Source organism: Carassius auratus, chromosome 39 (genome assembly GCF_003368295.1).
Source record: "Carassius auratus strain Wakin chromosome 39, ASM336829v1, whole genome shotgun sequence".
Lineage (NCBI taxonomy): Eukaryota > Metazoa > Chordata > Actinopteri > Cypriniformes > Cyprinidae > Carassius > Carassius auratus.
This window is the reverse complement of record NC_039281.1, coordinates 3,009,058-3,030,865: the sequence shown is the minus strand read 5'-3', so window position 1 is coordinate 3,030,865 and position 21,808 is coordinate 3,009,058. Positions and strand designations below refer to the sequence as shown.

Here is a 21,808-nt window from a genome sequence, read left to right as displayed (position 1 = left end):
CCCTTTTCAGAGAACAGACAATGATTCAGAGAAAGACGAGTACACAGAAGTTAAAAAGTGAGTGATGGAGTGAGAAAGAAACAGAAAGAAAGTAAACAGAATGACAGACAGCAGACGCCTCACACAATAGGAAACCGTCTCAGTATGGAGGCTGATGGCAATCAAACACATGCTGGCCGGGTATTACAAAATATTTGTGTGTGCATGCACTAAAATCACATTTAGCAAGTGACAGTCACACACACACACACACACACACATACACACACACACCTTGAGGCTTTAAGTCTCATGCACATACTGAGAGAGAACGACAGACACAGTTTCTGCAGTGAAGTTCAGCTGTACATGCAAGTGAAAGAAATGAGAGGTGAGTGAAATAGACAAAGACAGTGAAAGTGCGTACTGTAAATCTAAGTATCGTTCTGCGACCGTATTTATGGCAGGCGACAGCAAACCGGCTCCAGCTGTCAATATTTGCGGGTCTAACGTGATTAACTAATCAATGCGTACAGCGGTCTGAACCTCTGTGGTAAACCGAGCTCCACTATATCAAGATACACATCAAGGAAACGTCTCTTCTGTCGATCTACACAAAACTGAAGAATCCATCAGCTAAATTACAGCATGCTGCATCTCAGGGCCGAAACCAACAATTTAGACAAATTACTCAACAAAAACATACACAAACAAACCATCCATTTAAAACAGTGAATGACTGTTTTTCAGCAAGGATGACAAATGTCAAGGAACCAAAAAGAAGCCATTAACACTGTATTTAAGTATCTTTCGGAGAGTAAATATGCTCATATTTGCTGTATAGACTTCTAGAGCACACTGTTATTTGCTGCATTAAGGATTTTGTCAAATGTGGGTCAAGGCACCACATCTATTCACTATTGGTGACACGTCACATCAAAGCATGGCGGCGATATTAAAAGAACCGGGTCGGATGGGCCGTCTGATTGACAGTGAGGAGAAGCGGAAGACAATCCGAAAGCACTGGGAGGAAGGAGTTCACTGCAGGGACGTGATGCTGAGACGGTCCTCGGCGTTAAATCACAGCGCTCAGTGCCTTTAATGAAAATTGGCTACAACATCATCATAAAAGCCTTGTGCAACTGGAGCTCACGCACACACATGCTCTTTCTGATTCTGTCGCTTGGCTTGAATCTTCCTGTCGAGGCGAGAGAGTCCAACACCATCTGCTGTCACTGTGTTTGCCTTTCCAAATCCTGGTTATCAACAAAACACACACACGACCCTGAAAACACCCTAAACATCCCCTCATATGTGAAGAATACGTGCCCGGAGGGAAAGATTACCTTTTTGTTAACAAATTCCATGTGGTTTATTGAACCTGTGTTCTTATGATTCTTCTTTGATTTGTTAAAAATGGTCGTGTAATTAGACTGTCCCTAGGGATGTCCTTGGCTGTGATGCATCTAAGTCCATTATAGCATATTTTTCTCCATGCAACTAGTATATGCACTGACAAAGCCTGGTTCACCTGTGTGTATTAAAGCATCCCAAAACATTTCTTGTGCAGTTGTGCAAAAGCAAAAACGAGGAAGAAACTATTAAACTAATTTTTTATTGTTTTACAGTACAAATATCTAAAAATATGTTTATTTGAGAAGCAAACTTGATTAAGGTACTAAGTCTTAAAAACATGATACTTTTATAATTCAAACAAGAAAAAAACAAAATCTGCCACTGGGGTAAGAAAAACTAACTGTGCTGAAAACCTCATTTGGTGCTCCCAGTAAAATGACCGGCCTTTTACAAATTGCTTGAAAATCTCTCATTTTGTTCAACAAATATTGGATTTTATCTTTTTGTCAACTTGTTTTCTTTCAATTAGCACAGGATTTGTATTTATTTTTGGAACTGATTGGTTATAGGCCTCGTTGATTTGAGCTTATGCACATCAGTTTTTTAATAAAAAAATCAAAATCAAAATAAAATTATATATATATATATATATATATATATTTATATATATTTATGTATGTTCATTCAAAAACTGAGTTGCATGAGTGCAGATCAATGAGCCCTATGATCAATCACGTCCGAGAAAATGAAAAATGTGGTAGGAATTTCGTAGGAATATTCCATAATGAAAGACTACCAGACAATTTGTTAAAGGGCAGTGATTTTCGATCAAGAAACACCACAACTACAAAAAAATAAAAAATAAATAAAAACCATTATCAAATTTTTATACCTATGTGTGAACAATGTCTGTACATTTTAGTCCAATGTGATAACATCTAGCACAAGAAAAAGAAAATAAAATTGTCAGCATCTGTCGCTGGCAAATTAGTTGAAGCTGCCAAAGTCCAGAGTTGCGGACACATACCTTTTCTCAAACACACCTGGGCACACGGCTGGCACGTATTTGCACATGCGCACCTGCCCACAGGCCGTCAATCTTCGACTTGGTATGTTTGTGCACGTCTTTCCACCTCAGGTCGTCTCTTAAAAACGTATTCAAGCATGAGAATCTCTATGCAAATACACTGTGGAAAAAAAATATTTTTGCCACTTGATATCCGTCAGGGGGTCCCTGTGCGTTTCATGCGGCTGATATACGATCGACCCCCGGGGATACACACAGCACGAGTAGCACATCAAATCTGCAATCATTAACACAGCTAATAAATAAACCTGTCGATCAGCGTGCGCATTACAGCGTGTTCTTGTGGCACCAGGGTGTGACAAACACCACTCATGATGATGAATACCACTTGGGCTACAGTGCACTCTCACACTTGCAATATTGCACCCTGTTGTCCCAGGTGGGGAAAGAAAGCCAGATCCCTCAAATGTTGGTTGCTGTGCTGCAGGAACACCATGGAGCTGCTCTTTACCAGCCTAATCTGTCTCTGGCTATATGTGTGTGTGTTTCTGCCATCACATAATTAGGATAATATTGACTGTGACAGATGTCTCATAACATACTGTTATTTGTTGACAGAATTATATTTTTAGACCTGGCTTGCGTGGATTATGCTGTTTTTATTCAAAGGTGTGAAGAAAATAAACGCAGGGCTGTAAAGTACATCTAATTGGCTGAAAATCTCAGTGTTTTGTTGGACTATTAAAAGTACTGTATATGAATGACAGAATTACCTATTGTTCAAAGCATGAAGATGATCTCAGACTCAGATGAGGCTAGACTGAAAGAGGGTTTCTTAAAAGTATTTTTCTTGTTTGTAAACATCTAACAGTAAGTGATATTAATAGTTAAGCTTGTTTAAGCTCTTTATGATGGTTTTACAACATAAAGGGTTCTGAAATTGTTGCAAGCTGCATATAAAGATTATATGGTGCTATTTTGGGATATTCTTAAGAGTGTACAGTGTTTGTTAAACATAATAAGCAAGTACACAGAAATGTGAGGGAGCGACAGACACATCTGTTCTGCTCAGCGTACAGCACCCTTTCTATTGTTTCAGCACACGCACATGGCACAGCGGTCACCCTAAAACACACCTGTGCAATAAGTTTCCATGCAATTGCAATTGAATTGTGGCTTTTACAAAATGTGACATATACAATATTATGCATGCACAATGTGTATAATACATTCAATACACTGCATATTGTGTGCAACCAATTTTTTTAAGATGAATTCTCTATGATATCTCTAATGTTTGTTCTTCTCACATGGTCTATTTGTCTGTAATATATATGGTGTATTGTGTAAATCTTGTAATAATGTAGACTTTTCAAATGTTTTATATGTATTATGTTACAATCTATCTATCTATCTATCTATCTATCTATCTGCATTCACCAACAAAGAGCCGTTCATTAAAAAAATATATATCTGCCAATTTATCTTATCTCTTTCCACTTAGAAAATGTAAAATACCGTGGTTTTACTATAGTAACAGTCGTATTTAGTCTGTCTTCATAACCAAAGAGCCATTCATAAAAAAATTCTATCTATCTATCTATCTATCCGTCTGTCTATATATAGTATAATTGATATAATTAATCACAATAGTTATACTAGCAAATTGCATTTGCAGGTAGCAGCTCTACATATTGTGCACGCTTTTCATTAACTTATGTAAATGTGTAGTTTAAATACTTATGTATTTATGTAAATATACTGCATGAATACTGTCATGTAAAGTGTGACCCTAATGTGTCAAAATAAGTCACGGAGGCTGTTTCTATGAGCCTTACCCTTAATGACGAACAGATTTAGAAGTATTCCCAGAAGGATCATGTCGACTGCTGCTGGATGCGCTCGGCTGAACGGTGATGCTGCTGGGGAATCTCGGGGATGCGCGTCTGGAACCCCCGGATCTGTCCGACTCAGTCCGAGCCACTACATCCATACAAGAGGACCACCGTCCGACTGATGGAAAACTCCAAAACGACGTGTCCGAAAATCAATTCCAACTACAAACTTGTGAGATAGCTTTCTAATACGTAAGAGGTTTCCGAAGAGCAGAGCAATAATTTCATACAACAAACAAGGGAGAAATTACAAACTGCCAAATGCAGCAGATGTCCGTTATACTCACGATCGGGGTCTTCTAAAATAATAATCCTCGATTCAAAGGCGTATCACCATGAGAGAAGTGTAACCGAAGGCGCGCGTCAGATGTGCCAGAGTGCGCATTAGTGCGCATCAGTTTAATATATGTGAGCGCGATCCCAGATGCTTGATTCCTGCTGTCCCACAGCACAATGTGCTCAATCCAGTCCTCAAACTCAGCGGCGAATTTTACATGCATCTGCCTGCCTGTGATTGGCTCGGGCTTTCTCAGGCGCATCCATGCAAAATCCCTGACCAGCCTTCTGGAGAGCTGGGTCGGTGCTCCTATAGGCTAGAGAAATTCAGCCTGCTCTGCAAGTATCTAAGTTTGCAAGTGATTCTTCCAGCAATGGTGAAATTGTGCGGCGATTAAAAAGTGAGGTAGACAGGTCAGACAAAAAACTGTGCACTCTAAAAATAAATGTTAAAAAAGGTCCTTTTAGCATCCCATGTAGTTTTTAAACCATTCATAAGTTAGTGACGTGACATTCAGCCAAGTATCGTGACCCATGCTCAGAATTTGTGCTCTGCATTTAACCCATCCAAAGTGCACACACACAGCAGTGAATACACACACACACACACACTGTGAACACACACCCGGAGCAGTGGACAGCCATTTATGCTGCACACCCAGGGAGCAGTTGGGGGTTCCGTGCCTTGCTCAAGGGCACCTCAGTAATGGTATTGCCAGCCCGAGACTTGGGCCCACAACCCTAGGGTTAGGAGTCAAACTCTCTAACCACTAGGCCACAACTTCCACAAGTTTATCAGTGAATAAAGAACTATTTTAGGCTGCATGCTTAAAAAAGTTATTTATTTTAAATTAAAAGTTCTTCTGATTAACACTGTGGCGAGTGGGGCGGGGCAGAGAGGCATGGGAACGAGGAGTGAGGCCAGGTGTAGTGATTGGAGATGAGCTACATCTGCGCCCCACCGCCGGTATCGAGTCCCACGTAGGAGATGGAAGGATATAAAACTGGAGCGACTATAGTGAATGACGAGAGAGGACCAGGCCTGGGACATTATTTTATGATTGCTTTTTATTTTGTGTTTATTTTTGTCATTAAAGTTCATTTTGATTGTGCGCCGGTTCCCGCCTCCTTCTTCCTGATGAGTATGGAGTTTTAATATGGTTACAAACACATTTGCAAAATTTATGAAGATTTTTCTATTGTGGTATTTGTTCTGCTGAGAACATTTAGGAGTGCTGAGGCCCATTCACAACAAGAAAGACATATAGTCAGCACCAATGGAAGATATTGTTCTGTTCACTGTAAATGCAGGCTGCAGTTTTGTCATCTGAAGCTTTAAATGCTTGAGCTCTTAGAAATATTGCAGAAGGAAGGAGACTGATTGGTTATGAATGTTTTTATCATTCATCAGCTGGAATAAATCATTCTAAAAGTGAATCCAACTTTATGGTTAGGCTACTCTGTGCTGTTATCATTTTGGTATGGACTCTGCCATTCTTTTAAGTTTTAAACTATATCTTTATCATAACCCTTGGTTTTAGCAGGCATTAGGAAAATATTTCATGAAAATATTTAGTTATTAATCTCCATTGCCATTTCATTCCTGTTCAATCTGACCCATATAAACTAATGTATTTGGGTCCATTTAATAAAAATAAAAAAATACTGATTAAACCCAGCTAATCTGGATTTGGTTTTTAAAATCACACACAAAACAATATTTAACAGTGCGGCCGCTGCAATAACAGGGAAGAGGTGAGACTTCATTGAGAGAGTTCACAGGGTATTCTGTTTCAGTTTGTTTACAAAACTCCATATCTGAGAAATCCCAAATGACTGTCCAGACCGTGTATACAACGAACACAACACTGTTAGAACTTTAGATTCTAAAGTTTATTTGGCAGGACAACACAGAGATAGACCAAGGCTGTATTTTTGTTCCAATTTCAGGATTTGCGAATGAAATTTTAATGAGAATTTGATTTAGTCCAAGTGGTCTGATTTGGTCCAACAACTGGGTCTATAATCAGCAGGCTTATGTAGATACACATTCGGCTGATTACCGCAGTGCAACAGCCTGCACGGTCATCTCTCTGGGTGTGTGTGTGTGTGTGTGTGTGTGTGTGTGTGTGTGTGTGTGTGTGTGTGTGTGTGTGCGTGAGTGGTTTGCTGAGCGGACAATCATGGCCATTTAACTAATCAGAGTAAATGCCATACAGAGCCATTGCCCTGATGATGTCACAGCTCTGGACGTCATTTTGAGTGCTTCCATCTGGTTGGTCTTTTTAGCGGCCGGAGAACCACACATCACTTTTTCTTTTGTCCTCTCTCATTTGTAGGCAATCTGGCCACTCTTTTTGTCCTCTTTTCAAATGCAAGATGCTGTTTTATCACCCTTTTTCAAAGATCAGATGTAACTAGATTTTTACACTTGAGTGGTGCTTGCCCGTGCAGAACTCACCACAGTGTTGCAGTGTCGGCGAAGCCTCTTTGAAACTGTAGCTTGTCAAGTTATAACCTTATAACAATTGGCATTCAATCAAGATGTATATTGTAGATTGAAAAAAGTTGGTAGCTGCACTAAAAAAATATCTATCTCCATTATATATCCATATAATTTAATTAGAGACATACTCGTTCTGGGGTCTTAAATGAACAATCGCAATTAGGGTTACACTATGCCTATCAAATTTTTATAGGTAACTGTATATGCATTCCAATTTATATAACGGAGTGGAAGATTTAGTACATAAAAGGAGCTGAAGTGGTCATTTTGTTCATTTGCCATCGAATGACCCAATTCATTAGAATGATTCTGACTTTCCAACTCTACATAATTGGGAGAAGACGAACCAAGTCATTAGAATGAACCAAACTTCCAACACAGTATGATAGGAAACCATTTAGAAATGAATCAGACTTTCCATCTCCACAAATGAAGGAGAGGATCATTTAGGACGAACTAATCCATTAGAATGAATCAGACTTTCCAGAACAGCATATGAGATAGAACCGTTTAGGGGTGAACCGATTTAATAAAATGATTCGGACTTTGGATATGAAAGAGAGGACCATTTAGGACGAACCGACTCATTAATGAATTGGACTTTCCACCGTAGCATATGAGAGAGGACCATTCACGACGAACCGATTCACTTGCAAGAATCGGACATTCTAATGCTACATATGAGAGATTGGGTCATTTAGGACGAGTCGATTCACTTGAAAGAATCGTACTTTCCAACACTATGAGGACCATATAGGTTTTTTTTTTAACTTCTCTTAACAGACAACATCAATAAAGCATTGGTCGCGCTACGCTGAAAATCATTCGCTACTGGAAAAACTATATTAGGACAATAATTAATTTGTCAAACTACTGATCAATAAACATTGCTACTTTTAATTAGCCACGCCTGGGCATTGCTGAGGTTAGGCTACAAAGGTTTTTTTTTTCTTTTTTTTTGCGTGAATGCTAGTGCTTTGCTTTACTGGTGCGTGTCAAAAGAGCGTATCAAAAGTTCTTCAATGCATTGTCCACTGTATACGTTTTACTAAATATAGCTTACATTTATGTTTTACCTCGCCTCAGTTCCACACTGTTTTACACTTTTCCTTCTTGAACTTTCTTCCCCCGATCAACACAAAGTTATTTCCATTCGTCTGTCCTTTCTCGTTCTCTCTTTCTCCTCCTCTCCACCCATCCCTCGCTCAGCTCATCATTGCTTTACGATAGCTGTGACCTTTTCAGTGGCACTCCACTATCAGACTCTTATCTCACTGCCAGAGTAGCCAAGCGGTCATTTATGAGGTCACTTCACAGAAGTGGACATTAGCGATAATGTACTTCCAGTGACTCAGGTGTCACACTAAAGCGAAGGCAAGCGCGTGCACGCACCCACTTTTGCCCGGCATATAATCATCCAGCTCTGTGTAGCCTACTACATGACAAGAGATGTGGACTTCGTAACAAATTAAAATTTCCGTAGGTGGAAGGAATATTTTGCTTGATGAGAGAAGAGGGGAAAAAAAGACAGTGTATTTTCTTCAGAGTATTACAAAAGCGCATGCACGCACACACAATTTCTCGATCCCACTCGGTTTGTACGCTTGTTAGTTCCACTTGAAATGGCAAATGACAAACAATCAGAGGCAGTGAAGCAGTGTCTTACCAGCTCACAGAACCAGCCAAAACAAAACAAACAAGGCAATTACTGCAATTCACACTACACCAGTTCTCCATGTTAAACACACACACGCACACACAGATCAACACAAAGGCATTTGCAATTATAAACATTATTATTATTATTAAAAAATATTATTATATAGACATTATTATCGCTCGCAATCTATTTTTGACATAAAATAGCTACACATAAGCGCGCACACGCGCAGGGGGGATGTGTCTGCTGTATTAAAAACGACTAAATCCACTAAATAAAATATTTCCTCATCGCCAAGGTTATGAGGAAAAGGGGGAGAAAATCTCAGAACAGATTTTTTTTATACATCACTGGCTTTGCAGGGTTTTGATAACCTGAGGCCAAAAGAGGAAGTTGGCAGATGTGTGTAGTTTACGGTCAGTTATGTCTCCCTCACAGATAACAACTTGCTGCTGTGCTACACAAACACGAACTAAATACAAAGTTGTTCTCATTAAGTAGTTTAAGCACACTTGCTGTAGTTCATGTAGGCTAATTAATTCATATTGTTAATTGTAGGACGCATTCAGCAATGTTTGAAGCAGATTAGTGTTTAATACAAGACTAGTTTTTGTTGTGTGTTTTGTATCTCTCACACGCTGGTTTACAGACTTTTTTGACTGGCAGTAAATTATAGGCCTGCAAATGGATAAAACGAACCGTGTCACAAGTTGGCAAGAGAGTTGTGTTTGTCATATACACTCTATGAGTCCTTCTATGAACACAATCAGTCATTTGAAGAAGTGCAGACACAAAAATATGCTGTTAGGCGCTTTTCTGGCCTAAATATATGAAAATATATTTTATTAGTAATTTTGTATTTTATATACCTATCTATCTATCTATAATATATATATATATATAGTATGTGTAATTTTTTTATTTTTTTTTATTCCCATGCCAAAGGCAATTTTGAACAGAAAATGCAAGCAACTGAACTCAAAAACTATTAAAACGAAATTATGTGTCCACAAATTTTGATTCTCTACCCATCACATCACATACATTGTAACAATAAGGAAGAAAAGACATACTGTAACTCTAAGACATAACAGTTCAAAAGCTGTCAGGTGTCAGATATTTATTTATTTATTAAGCCTGGCAGGTAAAGCATTACATATCCACCTTGTCGATTAAAACAATCAGAAAATCTGTTTATTTTGTTATTTTAAAGAAAATCGCTGTTGAATCTCCATGCAAATCAGAAAACCTCATAAACCCAAACAGTTTAGTTTAAACAGTTCATCCTGTCATGTTCAGAATTTCCTTTTTTTATTTCAGCTTATGATGACAGTGCTATGAATGGGTTAACACTTAAAGTTATTCTTTTTCTGGTACCTTATACAGTACATGGGGCTGTTTTGTGTGTGAACTAGGGGCTAATATGCAAAAACACAGTGATTTGTGATGCAGATCAAATAAATGTGTGTAAATGTTTGCTAGTTATACATATTATTATACAGTTATTGGTATGTGTGGTTGCAGTCCCCTGATTAAGGATCTGGATGGCTTGAGGGAAATAGCTCCTCCTGACCCCTGCTGGTCCTGCAGCCACAGTAGGGCTTTATCTGACCTCAGCAGTGTGGATGAAATCCTGAGGGATTTTTCTTCCAATATAATCTTGTTTAGATGCGGAGATGTCCTGCACTCAGGCCAGAACAATCGGAGCCTGTTTGTTCATCTGTCAGGGATAAAACTCAAGTTCGAACTTGTTTGCAAAACTTAATTGCACACCTCTCCTTAACAGGCTGCATTTATGTACATTCATGGACATTACTTGCATGGCATGAGAACTTGCAACATCAGAGAACCACAAACTAGAGTTATTTTAGTATAATTTGGACCCTATTATAGTTTTTATTAATATTTAGAATTAGTTTTTGTTTTTATGTTTCTTTTTTTGTTGTGTGTTTTTGCCATTTTTATAAGTTATTGTTTTTTAATGTCAGTAAAGCTTTTATTTTCTTTATTTAATGTTTTAAGTTTTATTTCAGTTAACATTTCCTTTATTTCACATTTTACAACATTTTTTTATGGTTTTATAACATTAACTAACAATCCCGCAATTATTATTGAAATGTTAACTTAAACTCTTCAAGTAATTATTTTACACATATCGGGGTGCAGCTTAAGAAAACAATTGGAAACTCTATATTAGTAAACGTAGAAGTTAACATTAACTAAGATTAATAAATGCTTTAGAATAATTTTGCATTGTTAGTTCATTATAACTAAAGCCAACAAATGGAACCTTATTGTAAAGTGTTGCCAAGTCCACTATCAGGGCCTTGTTCTTACTGATGTTCACCTCTACTTCCTGTAGATATGCTTTGTCTTGGCTGTCAGCATCAAACCCATCACAACAGAGAGAGAGTGAGATGGCAGAGAAAAGGAGGAGGGTGGGGTGGAGGAAGAACAAACATGTCCCTTTGAGATAGACTCTAGTACTAATATTGACCAGCACGCTTCAGAAAACACAGACGCATGACTCCAATACAGTAATGAAAACCCCACAAAGGACCATCGACACGTTTTATCAGCAAGCTGAATTAGAAGCGTCTGTTCACCTTGATTGCTAGTGTTCCTATGTTTCACTTACACACACACACAAACATACACACACACACCACTGCACATGCAATCAGCCAGAAAATAAGAACATGTGGCACAAAAAAAAAAAAAAAACGTTTTATGTGCTCAGCAGGTACGAGTCCAACTATTAAAACACACACATCACAAAGCTAAAGTTGGTGAGTGCATAATTTAGAAATGTAATTTCAGACTTCATCAGAGGCTTGTCCATGTAATATTTATTTTGCATGTCATTTATGTCCAACAGATAACCAAACAGTGCTGAAAGTGATACTTCAACCAAAACTTCTGTCATCATTTATGTCGCCCATATATTGTCCCAAACCTCTGTGAGTTTCTTTCTTTAATAGGACATAAAAGAAGATATTTTGAAGAATGTTTATAACCAAACAATTTTTGTTTGCTATTGACTTAACTATATGAATGAAATGTCACAAAAAAGGGCTTCTAGCCTTATGAGCAAAAATAATAATGACAATTACCTTAGCAAACACTTCTAAGTATGTACGCAGTGGTTTGTGATGAGAGTATCAGGTTTTAGTGGGGCAGGAGGGAGGAACCCACAGAAACGTGAGTCACATTTTACCCAGGTTAAACCATCAGGGAGCCTCTAAGCTATGAGCACGTTTTTCCTCTCTCTGAATCAGTTACTGTTTCTATTTATTGTGGTGCTGATAGCCTTTTAATAAATTATAGCTCTTCCTGCACTTAGGATGGAAGCTGCTTTATTATATCCTGAATGAATGAATAAAAAAATGAATAAAAAAATAAAAATTAAGTGATCCCTATAGCACACATACATCTCAGAGATGTACATCTGGAATATATATTTTTTAAAGTGTTTGCTCATCTACACATTTCTACTCTCCCTTTCAGACATTAAATAGGCATTTAGAAAATATCAATGATGTTTATGATTTAAAATGTGTGTAAATCTGAATTTTTAAAGACTGTATGTTTGTACACAGCAAATGCTTTCAAGATAAAGTGCTCTTTAACAGACATCTTGATGATGTACATGTGCATTTTTTTATATTCAAATAGAAAACAGTTATTTAAAATTGTTTGTGTGTACACACACATATACAGTACATAGTAAAAAAAAAAAAAAAAAAAAAAAAAAAGTGTTCACTTATGTTAAGACAACTAATTCCACACATTTAAAAAGAAATATACACCCTATATCAGATAAAGCACTACTCCTAAATGCCAAAAGAAGATTCAAGTTCACTGAGACATGCACCCTGAAAGTTAGTATGAGTGTGTTTACAGGGTGAGTGACAGGACTGAGGATATGAGTTTTGACATTGGACAGATTGTGTGTCCCTCGGTGAGCCCCGGGGAGGCGGAGAGGCTGGGCGGCTGGGGTATGAGAACGCGTGTGTGTGCATTTCAGGACAGGCTCACAGATGTGCGTGACGACCCCACGGTAATGGAACTGCTGTCGCTACGCAGCACACATTGCATAGCAACCAGATAACATCAGTCAGATTTCAATGTTTAGATGTAAAAGGTTATAAATTAATTAGCCAGAGGCAGAGACAAGGCTCAGGATAAACAAGAAAACGATAATATCAGAATACAGCTTCATTACACATGCCATAAATCTGGTCCTTTTTTTTTATCATCTTCAAACTGGCACTGAGTTAAACCATCAATCCACAGGTGACCAAACTAGCAGGTTACAATTTCCGCAAGTCTAATTTGGAAAAATGATATGCACAGTCTCTAAAACAAATGATCATTGTGACTGCAGTAAATGTGACAGTGTCAGGCAGCTTTATGACCTTCGCTACATGAGAAGGTGTTGAATTGCGTTTATTTCCATGCAAACAAACTGTAATTGCACTTCTAAAAAGTCATATGAGCACATCTCACAGCAGAGAAAAGGGAATGATGCAAAGGATCTTGCAGGAAGGAATGAGAAAAACATACGACAGATGTCTATTCTGTCTGTTTTTCTTTTCAGGGAAGTAAAAGGGTTTGAGGCAACAGAGGGATTTTCTCCTGCTAAAAAGTCAGAGCTGCAGGTCAAACTGAGAACTAAGCCAGGCTCTGCCTTTCATCTGGCACAGTATCATATTATACTGACAAACTGTGTACCTGCACTCACGCATTCGCAAGTTGGTGTTAATTCAAAAGTCACTACATAAAATACTGTCTTTGATCATTTTCATGTCATTTTTGCCCCAGACCTACATTTTATTGTAACTTGGCAAGACATGTATGACACACCGAACCCATTAATTCATCTGCCAACATAAAAAAACAACAACAACAACAACAACCTTGGATGGTGTTTATCTGAATTAGCCCTATGCATATTCAAAAACAAGGCGTCATGGTCACGTACATTCTTGTTTAAAACATCATGATGAATCTCAAGTTTTTTAGTAAATACTAAAAAAAAAAAAAATGCACATTTTAACAAGCATAGCTTTTGAAGCATATACTATATAAAAAATTTAATGCAATGACGCTTATGTCAAATATGCTACAGTTTTGTTACATGAACTTATCAATTTGTATATGTTTATTCAGTGAGTGGCATTCAGGTATCACAAACAAAATCATCAACAAACAATGTGTGAGTGTGTATATATGAACACACACACACACAACACTGGTCAAACATAACTATCGGAGGAGGGATTTTCTTATGCTTATCAAGGCTATAATTATTTGATCAAAAATACAGAAAAGATATAATACTGTGAAATATTATGACGTAAAAAATTTCTATTTTAATAAACATTAAAATCTAATTTATTCCTGTGATGCAAAGCTGAAGTTTCAGCATCATTACTCCAGTGCTACAGACCATTTCCTTCAGAAATCATTTTAATATGCTTATTTATTATCAGTGGTGGAAACCATTGTGCTGCTTAATATTGTTTTTGGAACCTGTGATACTTTTTTTCAGGAATCTTTAAAGAATAAAAAGTTGAAACGAAGAGCATTTATTTTAAATAGATATCTTTTCTAACAATATACAGGATGTGTTAAATTTGTAAGAAGTAATGGCAAAGATGTATATAGTTAGAAAAGATTCACATTTTGAATAAATGCTGTTCTTTTTTATTTTTTATTCATCAAAGAAAATATTGCAGTTTCCAAAAAAGTATTTTGCGGCACAACTGTTGCCAAAATTTATCTTTCTAATAATAAATCAGCATATTAGAATGATTTCGTAAGGATCATGTGACACTTTATACTAGAGTAATGCCTAATGGCTGATGGATATTAAGCTTTGCATCACAAAAATCTATTTTAAAGGATATTAAAATAAAAGCAAGGAGTAAATTATTTAATATAAGAAATTAATTTCAGATGAGAAATTAAACTATAAACAAATGGAATGTCCAACAAAAACAAAAATCTAAAAAAAAAAAAAAAAAACACCTAATACTACTTTTTCTTGGAAGAAAGACACCGGAAGATATCCATATGTCCTGCTGTTTTGTACATACAAAAACAAAACAAAAAAACTAAAATAAACATATGTACATATATGACTTTGGAGAGATGATAACGATGTTGCCAAAGCTGGTGATGAATGACGCAGCTGCCACCTGCTGGTCAGGAGCGGAACGTCCCTAATGATTGTTTCCCCAGTTACACCAGCTATATAAAAGATTAATTCACGCAAACACGAAGAATCATAAATTTAACAGCCGTCTATAAAATCTTAATTGTGTAAGTCTCATCATCATCTATGCTCAAGACTGAATTTTGAGCGAGCTGCGCAGAATCCGCCCACTTTCCTCAAGCGTGTCCAATAGTGTCTCCAGAGAGCCATGAGGTTTATTTTAATGACCTTTGCTTGACTTTTCCACTGATTTACAGGTGTGCCATCACAGGTGGACAGCGGCATGGAGGGACAGCAGCTACAGCAGGTGAGCGGGTTTATTTACAGTTAAGATTTATAAACAACATACTTGTTTTGCCAAAACTTTGTGCAAGTAAGAATTTGACGCAATGGGAGTTTATTCCAGTCACCACAGTTTGACGTTTGAGAGCACTTCAGCTCACCGATGTAACCTGGCAAACATTACATCGCCTCTCTGATTTGATTGCTGGCAGGTTTTGAACCCGCAGAGACTGAAATCACTACAAGAATGGATGCAGAAAAGCTCAGTCACTTTAACACAGGTCAATGGGCAGAGGAAATATGGTGGTCCTCCTGTTGGTAAGTACTCTCGAATTGAACTTCGCAATTAAAACACAACTGGTGGCATTTCAAGCTCATTTATGTCTCATAGCATGACACTGAAGTATGATGTGGATGAAGACAGCTGTAGCACATGGCATTAAGCATTAAGTAGAGCAGAAACAGGTTGTTTACCTGTTCTGTAAGATGTTTCAGGAATGAATCCTCATCATCTTGGGTTTAAAACAGCTTGTCATGTAGGACTGATACATTGTAGCTATCTTATTAAAGTTTGAACCATGCTTCATGTGTTTTTTTTTCTTTACCTCCATTGAAGCATGGACACCTGAGGCTCAATTAGGCTGCAAGTCAATTATTGCTGATTGGACGGTTTTAGATTATTGCTTGATGAAGATGATTGGTTCACGATCACTTTTAAAGTAACATTTGTAGCTAATGGAATTTCAATTCTAATGTGTTGATCACTTTAGATGTATATAACTTGTATAAAGCAGACACCAAGTGTTTATGTGTGGTTTAGTTATAAAATTGTTAACTTCAGTCATATTCAGATTGAGGTTGCATCTGCCTTGATCTTCATATCTAAAAGAGCTATGAAATGAATCTCAAAATATATATTTTTTATAAAGTCAGATCTTGACAGTTGAGCATTTCAGTGTCTATGATGGTCATCATTTATTAAGAGATGTTTTTAATCACAGTTTGACCACTAGTCGACATGAATGCATGAAGCTTTGACGTTACAGCTAACCAAGGTTTCTTATTTATTTATCTGTTTTGATTATTTTATTTTTTAAAGCACTTTCAAAAAGTGTATTTTAGCAAAAGCGTGTGTGTGCATATGTATGCATGTATAAATGAAGCATAACTTCAATTCTAAGTATTATGTTGCATTTACACATAGATACTGTATGTATAAATGTATTCATGTACATCTCTTTCTCATACTGTTATAAAATTTGTTTCAACAATAAGTATTTTTAAAATCTAATGCCAGTCACATTTGTTTTTGATCAAACAAAAATGATCACTCCTTTTGACTTTTTCTTTTTTCTTGAACTCCAGGCTGGCAAGGTCCTGCTCCCGGCCCGGGGTGTGAGGTTTTCATCAGTCAGATCCCATGTGATGTCTATGAGGACCACCTGATCCCTCTTTTCCAGAGCATTGGAACAATTTATGAATTTCGTCTCATGATGAACTTCAGTGGGCAGAACCGTGGCTTCGCCTACGCTAAGTATGGTGACCCGGTCACCGCCTCCGCTGCCGTTATGACCCTGCATCACTACCGTCTGCCGGAGGGGGGATGCCTGACCGTGCGCAAGAGCACAGAGAAGCGACAGCTGCGTCTGGGGGATCTTCCAACTAGCACAAATCAGGGGGAGTTGCTGACGGTGCTGCGAATGATCTCTGACGGGGTGGAGGAGGTCCTGCTGAAGATGGCTGGGCCCAAAGGGAAAGAGGTTGTGGCTCTAGTGAGCTACTCCTCCCACTACGCTGCATCCATGGCCAAGAAAGTGCTTGTGCAAGGTATGTCGGGACATGGAAATATTTGGAAATTAACTGAATGGCTATTTATTTTATTTATGTAGTATATATGTAAATAATGTAGTATGCCGTTGCATGTGCAGTGTGTGAATTTTTTACAACTTGTGGTAGAGTTAACAAATATATACTTGAGTAGTATGCATTAAGCAGTACATCAAAGTTTATCAATATATTTCTGTACGTTTTTTTTTTAAATGAATACTTTTATTTAGCAAAGATGCATGGATGGACATATAGATTGTGACGAATGTCTATTTTAAAGGGATAGTTCACCCAAAAAGAGAGTTCTCAGTCCCTCCATTGAAACTGTGTGTATGGTATACTGTCCGTGTCCAGAAAGGTAAGAAAAAGATCATCAAAGTAGTCCATGTGACATCAGAGGGTCAGCATCGAAAATACATTTTGGTCCAAAAATAGCAAAAACTATGACTTTATTCAGCATTGTCTTCTCTTCCGTGTCTGTTGTGAGAGAGAGTTCCAATCAAAGCAGTTTGTGATATCCGGTTCGCGAACGAATCATTCGATGAAACCGGATCTTTTTGAACCAGTTCACCAAATCGAACTGAATCATTTTAAACTGTTCGCCTCTCCAATACGCATTCATCCACAAATGACTTAAGCTGTTAACTTTTTTAATGTGGCTGACACTCCCTCTGAGTTAAAACAAACCAATATCCCGGAGTAATTCATTTACTCAAACAGTACACTGACTGAACTGCTGTGAAGAGAGAACTGAAGATGAACACAGAGCCGAGCCAGATAATGAACAACAGACTGACTCGTTTACGAGTCAAGAACCGGTTGCATCGGTTTTCGGATCACCAGTAGTTCTTTCAGACAGTTCGATTCAATAAACCGGTTGAAGAAAACGGTTCACCGGTTCCTTTTGCGCTTGAGGTAATGGCATCATTGGCGATGTATGGAGTCAATTCAACGCCTTATATATATATACACAAAAAAATAACGTTTTGTAAAAGAAAATAAAGTTTTGAAAACTAAAATAAAAGTATTGAGGAAAATAAATGTTCTTTTTGCAAACAAGTCGTTAACTGAGGAAAGTGAGTTAGCTGAGGAAAGTGAATCGTTTGCTGCGTGAGGAAAGTGAGTCGTTCGCTGCGTGAGGAAAGTGAGTCGTTCGCTGAGGAAAGTGAATCGTTTGCTGCGTGAGGAAAGTGATTCATTCGCTGAGGAAAGTGAGTTTTGCTGCGTGAGGAAAGTGATTCATTCGCTGACGAAAGTGAGTCGTTCGCTGCGTGAGTAAAGTGATTCATTCGCTGAGGAAAGTGAGTCGTTCGCTGCGTGAGGAAAGCGATTCGTTCGCTGAGGAATGTGAGTCGTTCGCTGTGTGAGGGGAGTGTGTATACTGATGCACCGCCAGCCTGTCAGTGGTAAACTCAGTGGCTACTGGCAACTGTACGTTGAATTCCCGCGACAAATCAGTAGCCTTATTTTTGGACCAGACCGCACGCCATACACAACAACGAGCGCGGCACACGCAGAGACATAACAGTTTGAAAACTCCCGCTTAATAATAAAGAGTGACGATGGCGAAGATATTTGCTTAATAATGTTATAAACCATTCAGTTCGATTTGGTGAACTGGTTCAAAAAGATCCGGTTACATCGAATGATTTGTCCGCGAACCGGATATCACAAACTGCTTTGATTCGAACTCTCTCACAACAGAGAGAAGACAATTCTGAATAAAGTTGTAGTTTTTGCTATTTCTGGACCAAAATGTAATTGTAAAATGTAAAAATCTAACTGACCCTCTGATGTCACATGGACTACTTTGATGATGTTTTTCTTACCTTTCTGGACACGGACAGTATATCGTACAAACAGCTTCAATGGAGGGACTGAGAGCTCTCGAAATAAATCTAAAATATCTTAAACTGTGTTCCGAAGATAAATGAAGGTCTTACTGGTTTGGAACGACATGAGGGTGAGTTATTAATAACATAATTATGATTTTTGGGTGAACTATCCCTATACTATAAGTAAATGGTGTTCTCACAAATTTTCTGTTCATCAAAGAATCTTTACAAAAGGATCACATTTCCACAAAAATATGAAGCAGCACAACAGTTTTCAACATTGATAATAGTAAATGTTTCTTGAGCAGCAAGCCAATATACTAGAATGATTTCTGAAGGATCACGTGAGACTGGAGTAAGAGAAAATATTGTAAAATGATGTCACTGTTAATTAAGAACAGGGCCCGTATTCATAAAGAATCTTAATGCAAAAAGTAGCTCCTAGTGACAAAATTCTAAGAAAATTATAAGAAATGTGGGTGTTTACTCTTAAAATTAAAGGAAAAAGTAATTCAGAAAGCATCTTAACCCTTAAAAGAGGTCTTAAGGTCAAACTTGTTAGGAGCACAGACGAGGACTTAAGAGGCTTAAGAGTTTCTTTAGCAGAGGAGAAAATGGCAGAGAGACGAAGAGGCAGAAGAAATATGTTGCAGACAATGGATGACAGTGAGTTAATAAAACGCTATAGATTATATAATAATTTATAATTTAATATATAAATTGATCAATACATTATGATATTTGGCAACTGGGAAAATGCAACAATGCAATAGTGATGATTTGGGGTCTGTCACAACCTTCTGTAAGCAAAGTGATCACACAAACAATTACAGCACTTTCAGAACATCTTATTGTGTCGCAGTTCATTTCGTTTCCACTGGACATTTCCACCTTACAGGCTCAAAAAACTGCATTTATGAATATAGCAGGCTTATAGGTGCGCACAAGCAGGGGGAATGAACCGTTAATATTTTGTGTTATACGCTCCCATGTCTGCTTCTTGTCCCTTGCTGTGACACCCGGCCCGAATTTCCTTTAAGAATGGCCTTGTGTTCATCCACTAACTGGGCTAACAGTAAACACTGTTCCTCTGTCCAGTTTGGCTTTCTCGCCCTTCTTGGTTTTGATTCCATGTTTGATACATTAAAACCAACATTCAAACCGCCACTTAAATAGGACAGCAATCACTGTAATTACAAAGACTGGAACAATTTTTATCATTCTAAGCCAATCAAATACCTTATAGGAAATTACAAGCATGGTAAATAAAAAAAGGATTTATATACACACATATAATGTGTGTGTGTGCGAGAGAATGGTCAAATAGGAAAAACTACGTATGTAAATTCAAAGGGACAATTAGAATAGAGCCTATACTTAAAATCACTTTTTTTTTTTTTCTTCTTGGACAACCAACCAATCACAGTCTTCAAAAGATTGTGTCATACATAGCAACGGGGTCAACCTCGCCTCATCATTAAGATGAAAGTTTTTGTCTTTTCCTTACTCAGAGTTGCTCTCAGATCGGTCCCGAATCGCTCTTAAGCTAAGACTCCTACGTAAAAGTTTTTAATCTAAATTAAGAGTTTTCTGAGAGGATTCTTAGAATCTTTATGAATACGGGCCCAGATCTTTTAAGTTGTTTGTTTTTGTCTTTGTTTTTTTTTTTAGCTTTTAGGAAGCAGTACGGCATTTCCATTACTGTGAAATGGATGTCCTTCTCCAAGTCCAAGCATGTCGACGAGACTGGAGAAGATGACCGCTTTACTCCACCTGTTCTGAATCCCCTCCCCAAACCCTCCATCACCCCTCCCCACCTGCACCCTCAGCCCTTGCTTCATGATGTCCCAGCCCACTCACCAATCCAGCCCTTCTTCCGGGCTGTGGGAGGTCCGGCTAGCCTGAGAGATGAGATGATGCCTCGAGCCCCTGTGAATCAGGATGCCGTGTCTCAGCTGCAGTGGATATGTGAGCTGCACAGACTCGGCACTCCGCAGTATGAAGTCCGTTTCCATCGCACCAGCTCCGACGGCTTCCTCTACTTCAACTTCAAAGTCCTGGTCCCAGGCCTTCTTTTTCCTCTGAACGGGGTTATCGAGATCCTTCCAGGCACCAGCATTCAAGCCATGAAGGCAGAAGTTTATCGAGCCGCTGCTGAGCAGGTGATCCAAACCATGTGTAAAGTCTCAAACTTGCGACCTTTCTAAAAATGTAGCTGCTTTTGCTAATGTAATGTGACATTATGTTTTACGTTAAGTATTATGGTTTGAAGGCATGTACTGTTCCAGTCTGAGATGAGTAAGTGGAAATTAATGATTAAACAAGTATTTCGTTTAATGTTAAAGAAGAAAAAAAAAAGCCAATCTAGGCAGTGATATTCTTTTAATTTTACAAGCTCTTGAATTCAGTGCTATGAAAGAGTTTTGAAGTATTATGTTCTCGTTGGTATAATGTTTTATAATATTTTAACTATGTAATATTAATCATTTTTGTTAGTCAGCCTCATCACATTTGGATGACTGCATGTTTTCACGACTTCTTATTTTGAGTGTTTTTCACTGTATTTGACTTTTCACGATTTATTTGGAGTGTTTGTCACGTTTGTTGACTTTGCATGGTGTGCCCTTGTTTCCTTGTTTGATGGGTTGTACTGACTATAAATGACTTTTGTACAGTAAATAAGTTGTTCAAGAAATAATTCTTGTGTATGCTATTGATCAAGTCCCTGATTATGACTTGGATGAGAAGTCTCTGCAATTGAAAACACCCTAACATGTAAGCAAGTATTAAACTTTGATGCAGAAAATTGCTACAGATATGTATTGTACCTCAATTTACAAGGAGAGATAAAAAATTAATCTTTTCATTTTTTAAATTATCAATATGATTATAAAATTATTTTTATGAAAAACTATTACTTTGTATGAAATTTATTACTGTGAAAT

General features: G+C 37.8%; 2 protein-coding genes across 3 annotated transcripts in view; one reads left to right on the top strand and one right to left on the bottom strand.

Annotated features, from left to right (window-relative positions):
• LOC113057681 (GDNF family receptor alpha-4-like) overlaps positions 1–15,754 on the bottom strand; it is a 34,113-nt gene extending 18,359 nt beyond the window's left edge. Inside the window, exon 1 of one of the 2 annotated variants that reach the window (XM_026225144.1) lies at positions 15,676–15,754. Coding sequence is in view for 1 of the 2 variants with exons in the window: in XM_026225143.1 (XP_026080928.1) it covers positions 4,201–4,243 (43 nt within the window). In the remaining variant the exon portion in view is untranslated. Of the gene's footprint in view, positions 1–4,200; positions 4,818–15,675 lie in introns of those variants that run through there. The other variant, XM_026225143.1, reaches the window with a different exon arrangement.
• On the top strand, positions 14,681–21,548 carry LOC113057682 (dead end protein 1). The gene is made up of 4 exons (XM_026225145.1): positions 14,681–15,226; positions 15,414–15,519; positions 16,567–17,028; positions 20,535–21,548. Exons 1-4 carry the CDS (start codon positions 15,203–15,205, stop codon positions 21,068–21,070), a joined length of 1,128 nt encoding a protein of 375 aa, XP_026080930.1. The 5' UTR covers positions 14,681–15,202; the 3' UTR covers positions 21,071–21,548.
• The last annotated feature ends 260 nt before the right edge of the window (positions 21,549–21,808 follow it).

Excerpts from the sequence above, each read along its gene's own strand:
- LOC113057682 (XM_026225145.1), top strand. The coding sequence starts at position 15,203 with ATGGAGGGACAGCAGCTACAGCAG. Across the intron at positions 15,227-15,413 it reads AGGGACAGCAGCTACAGCAG|GTTTTGAACCCGCAGAGACT; the intron begins GTGAGCGGGTTT and ends GATTGCTGGCAG. Across the intron at positions 17,029-20,534 it reads CAAGAAAGTGCTTGTGCAAG|CTTTTAGGAAGCAGTACGGC; the intron begins GTATGTCGGGAC and ends TTTTTTTTTTAG.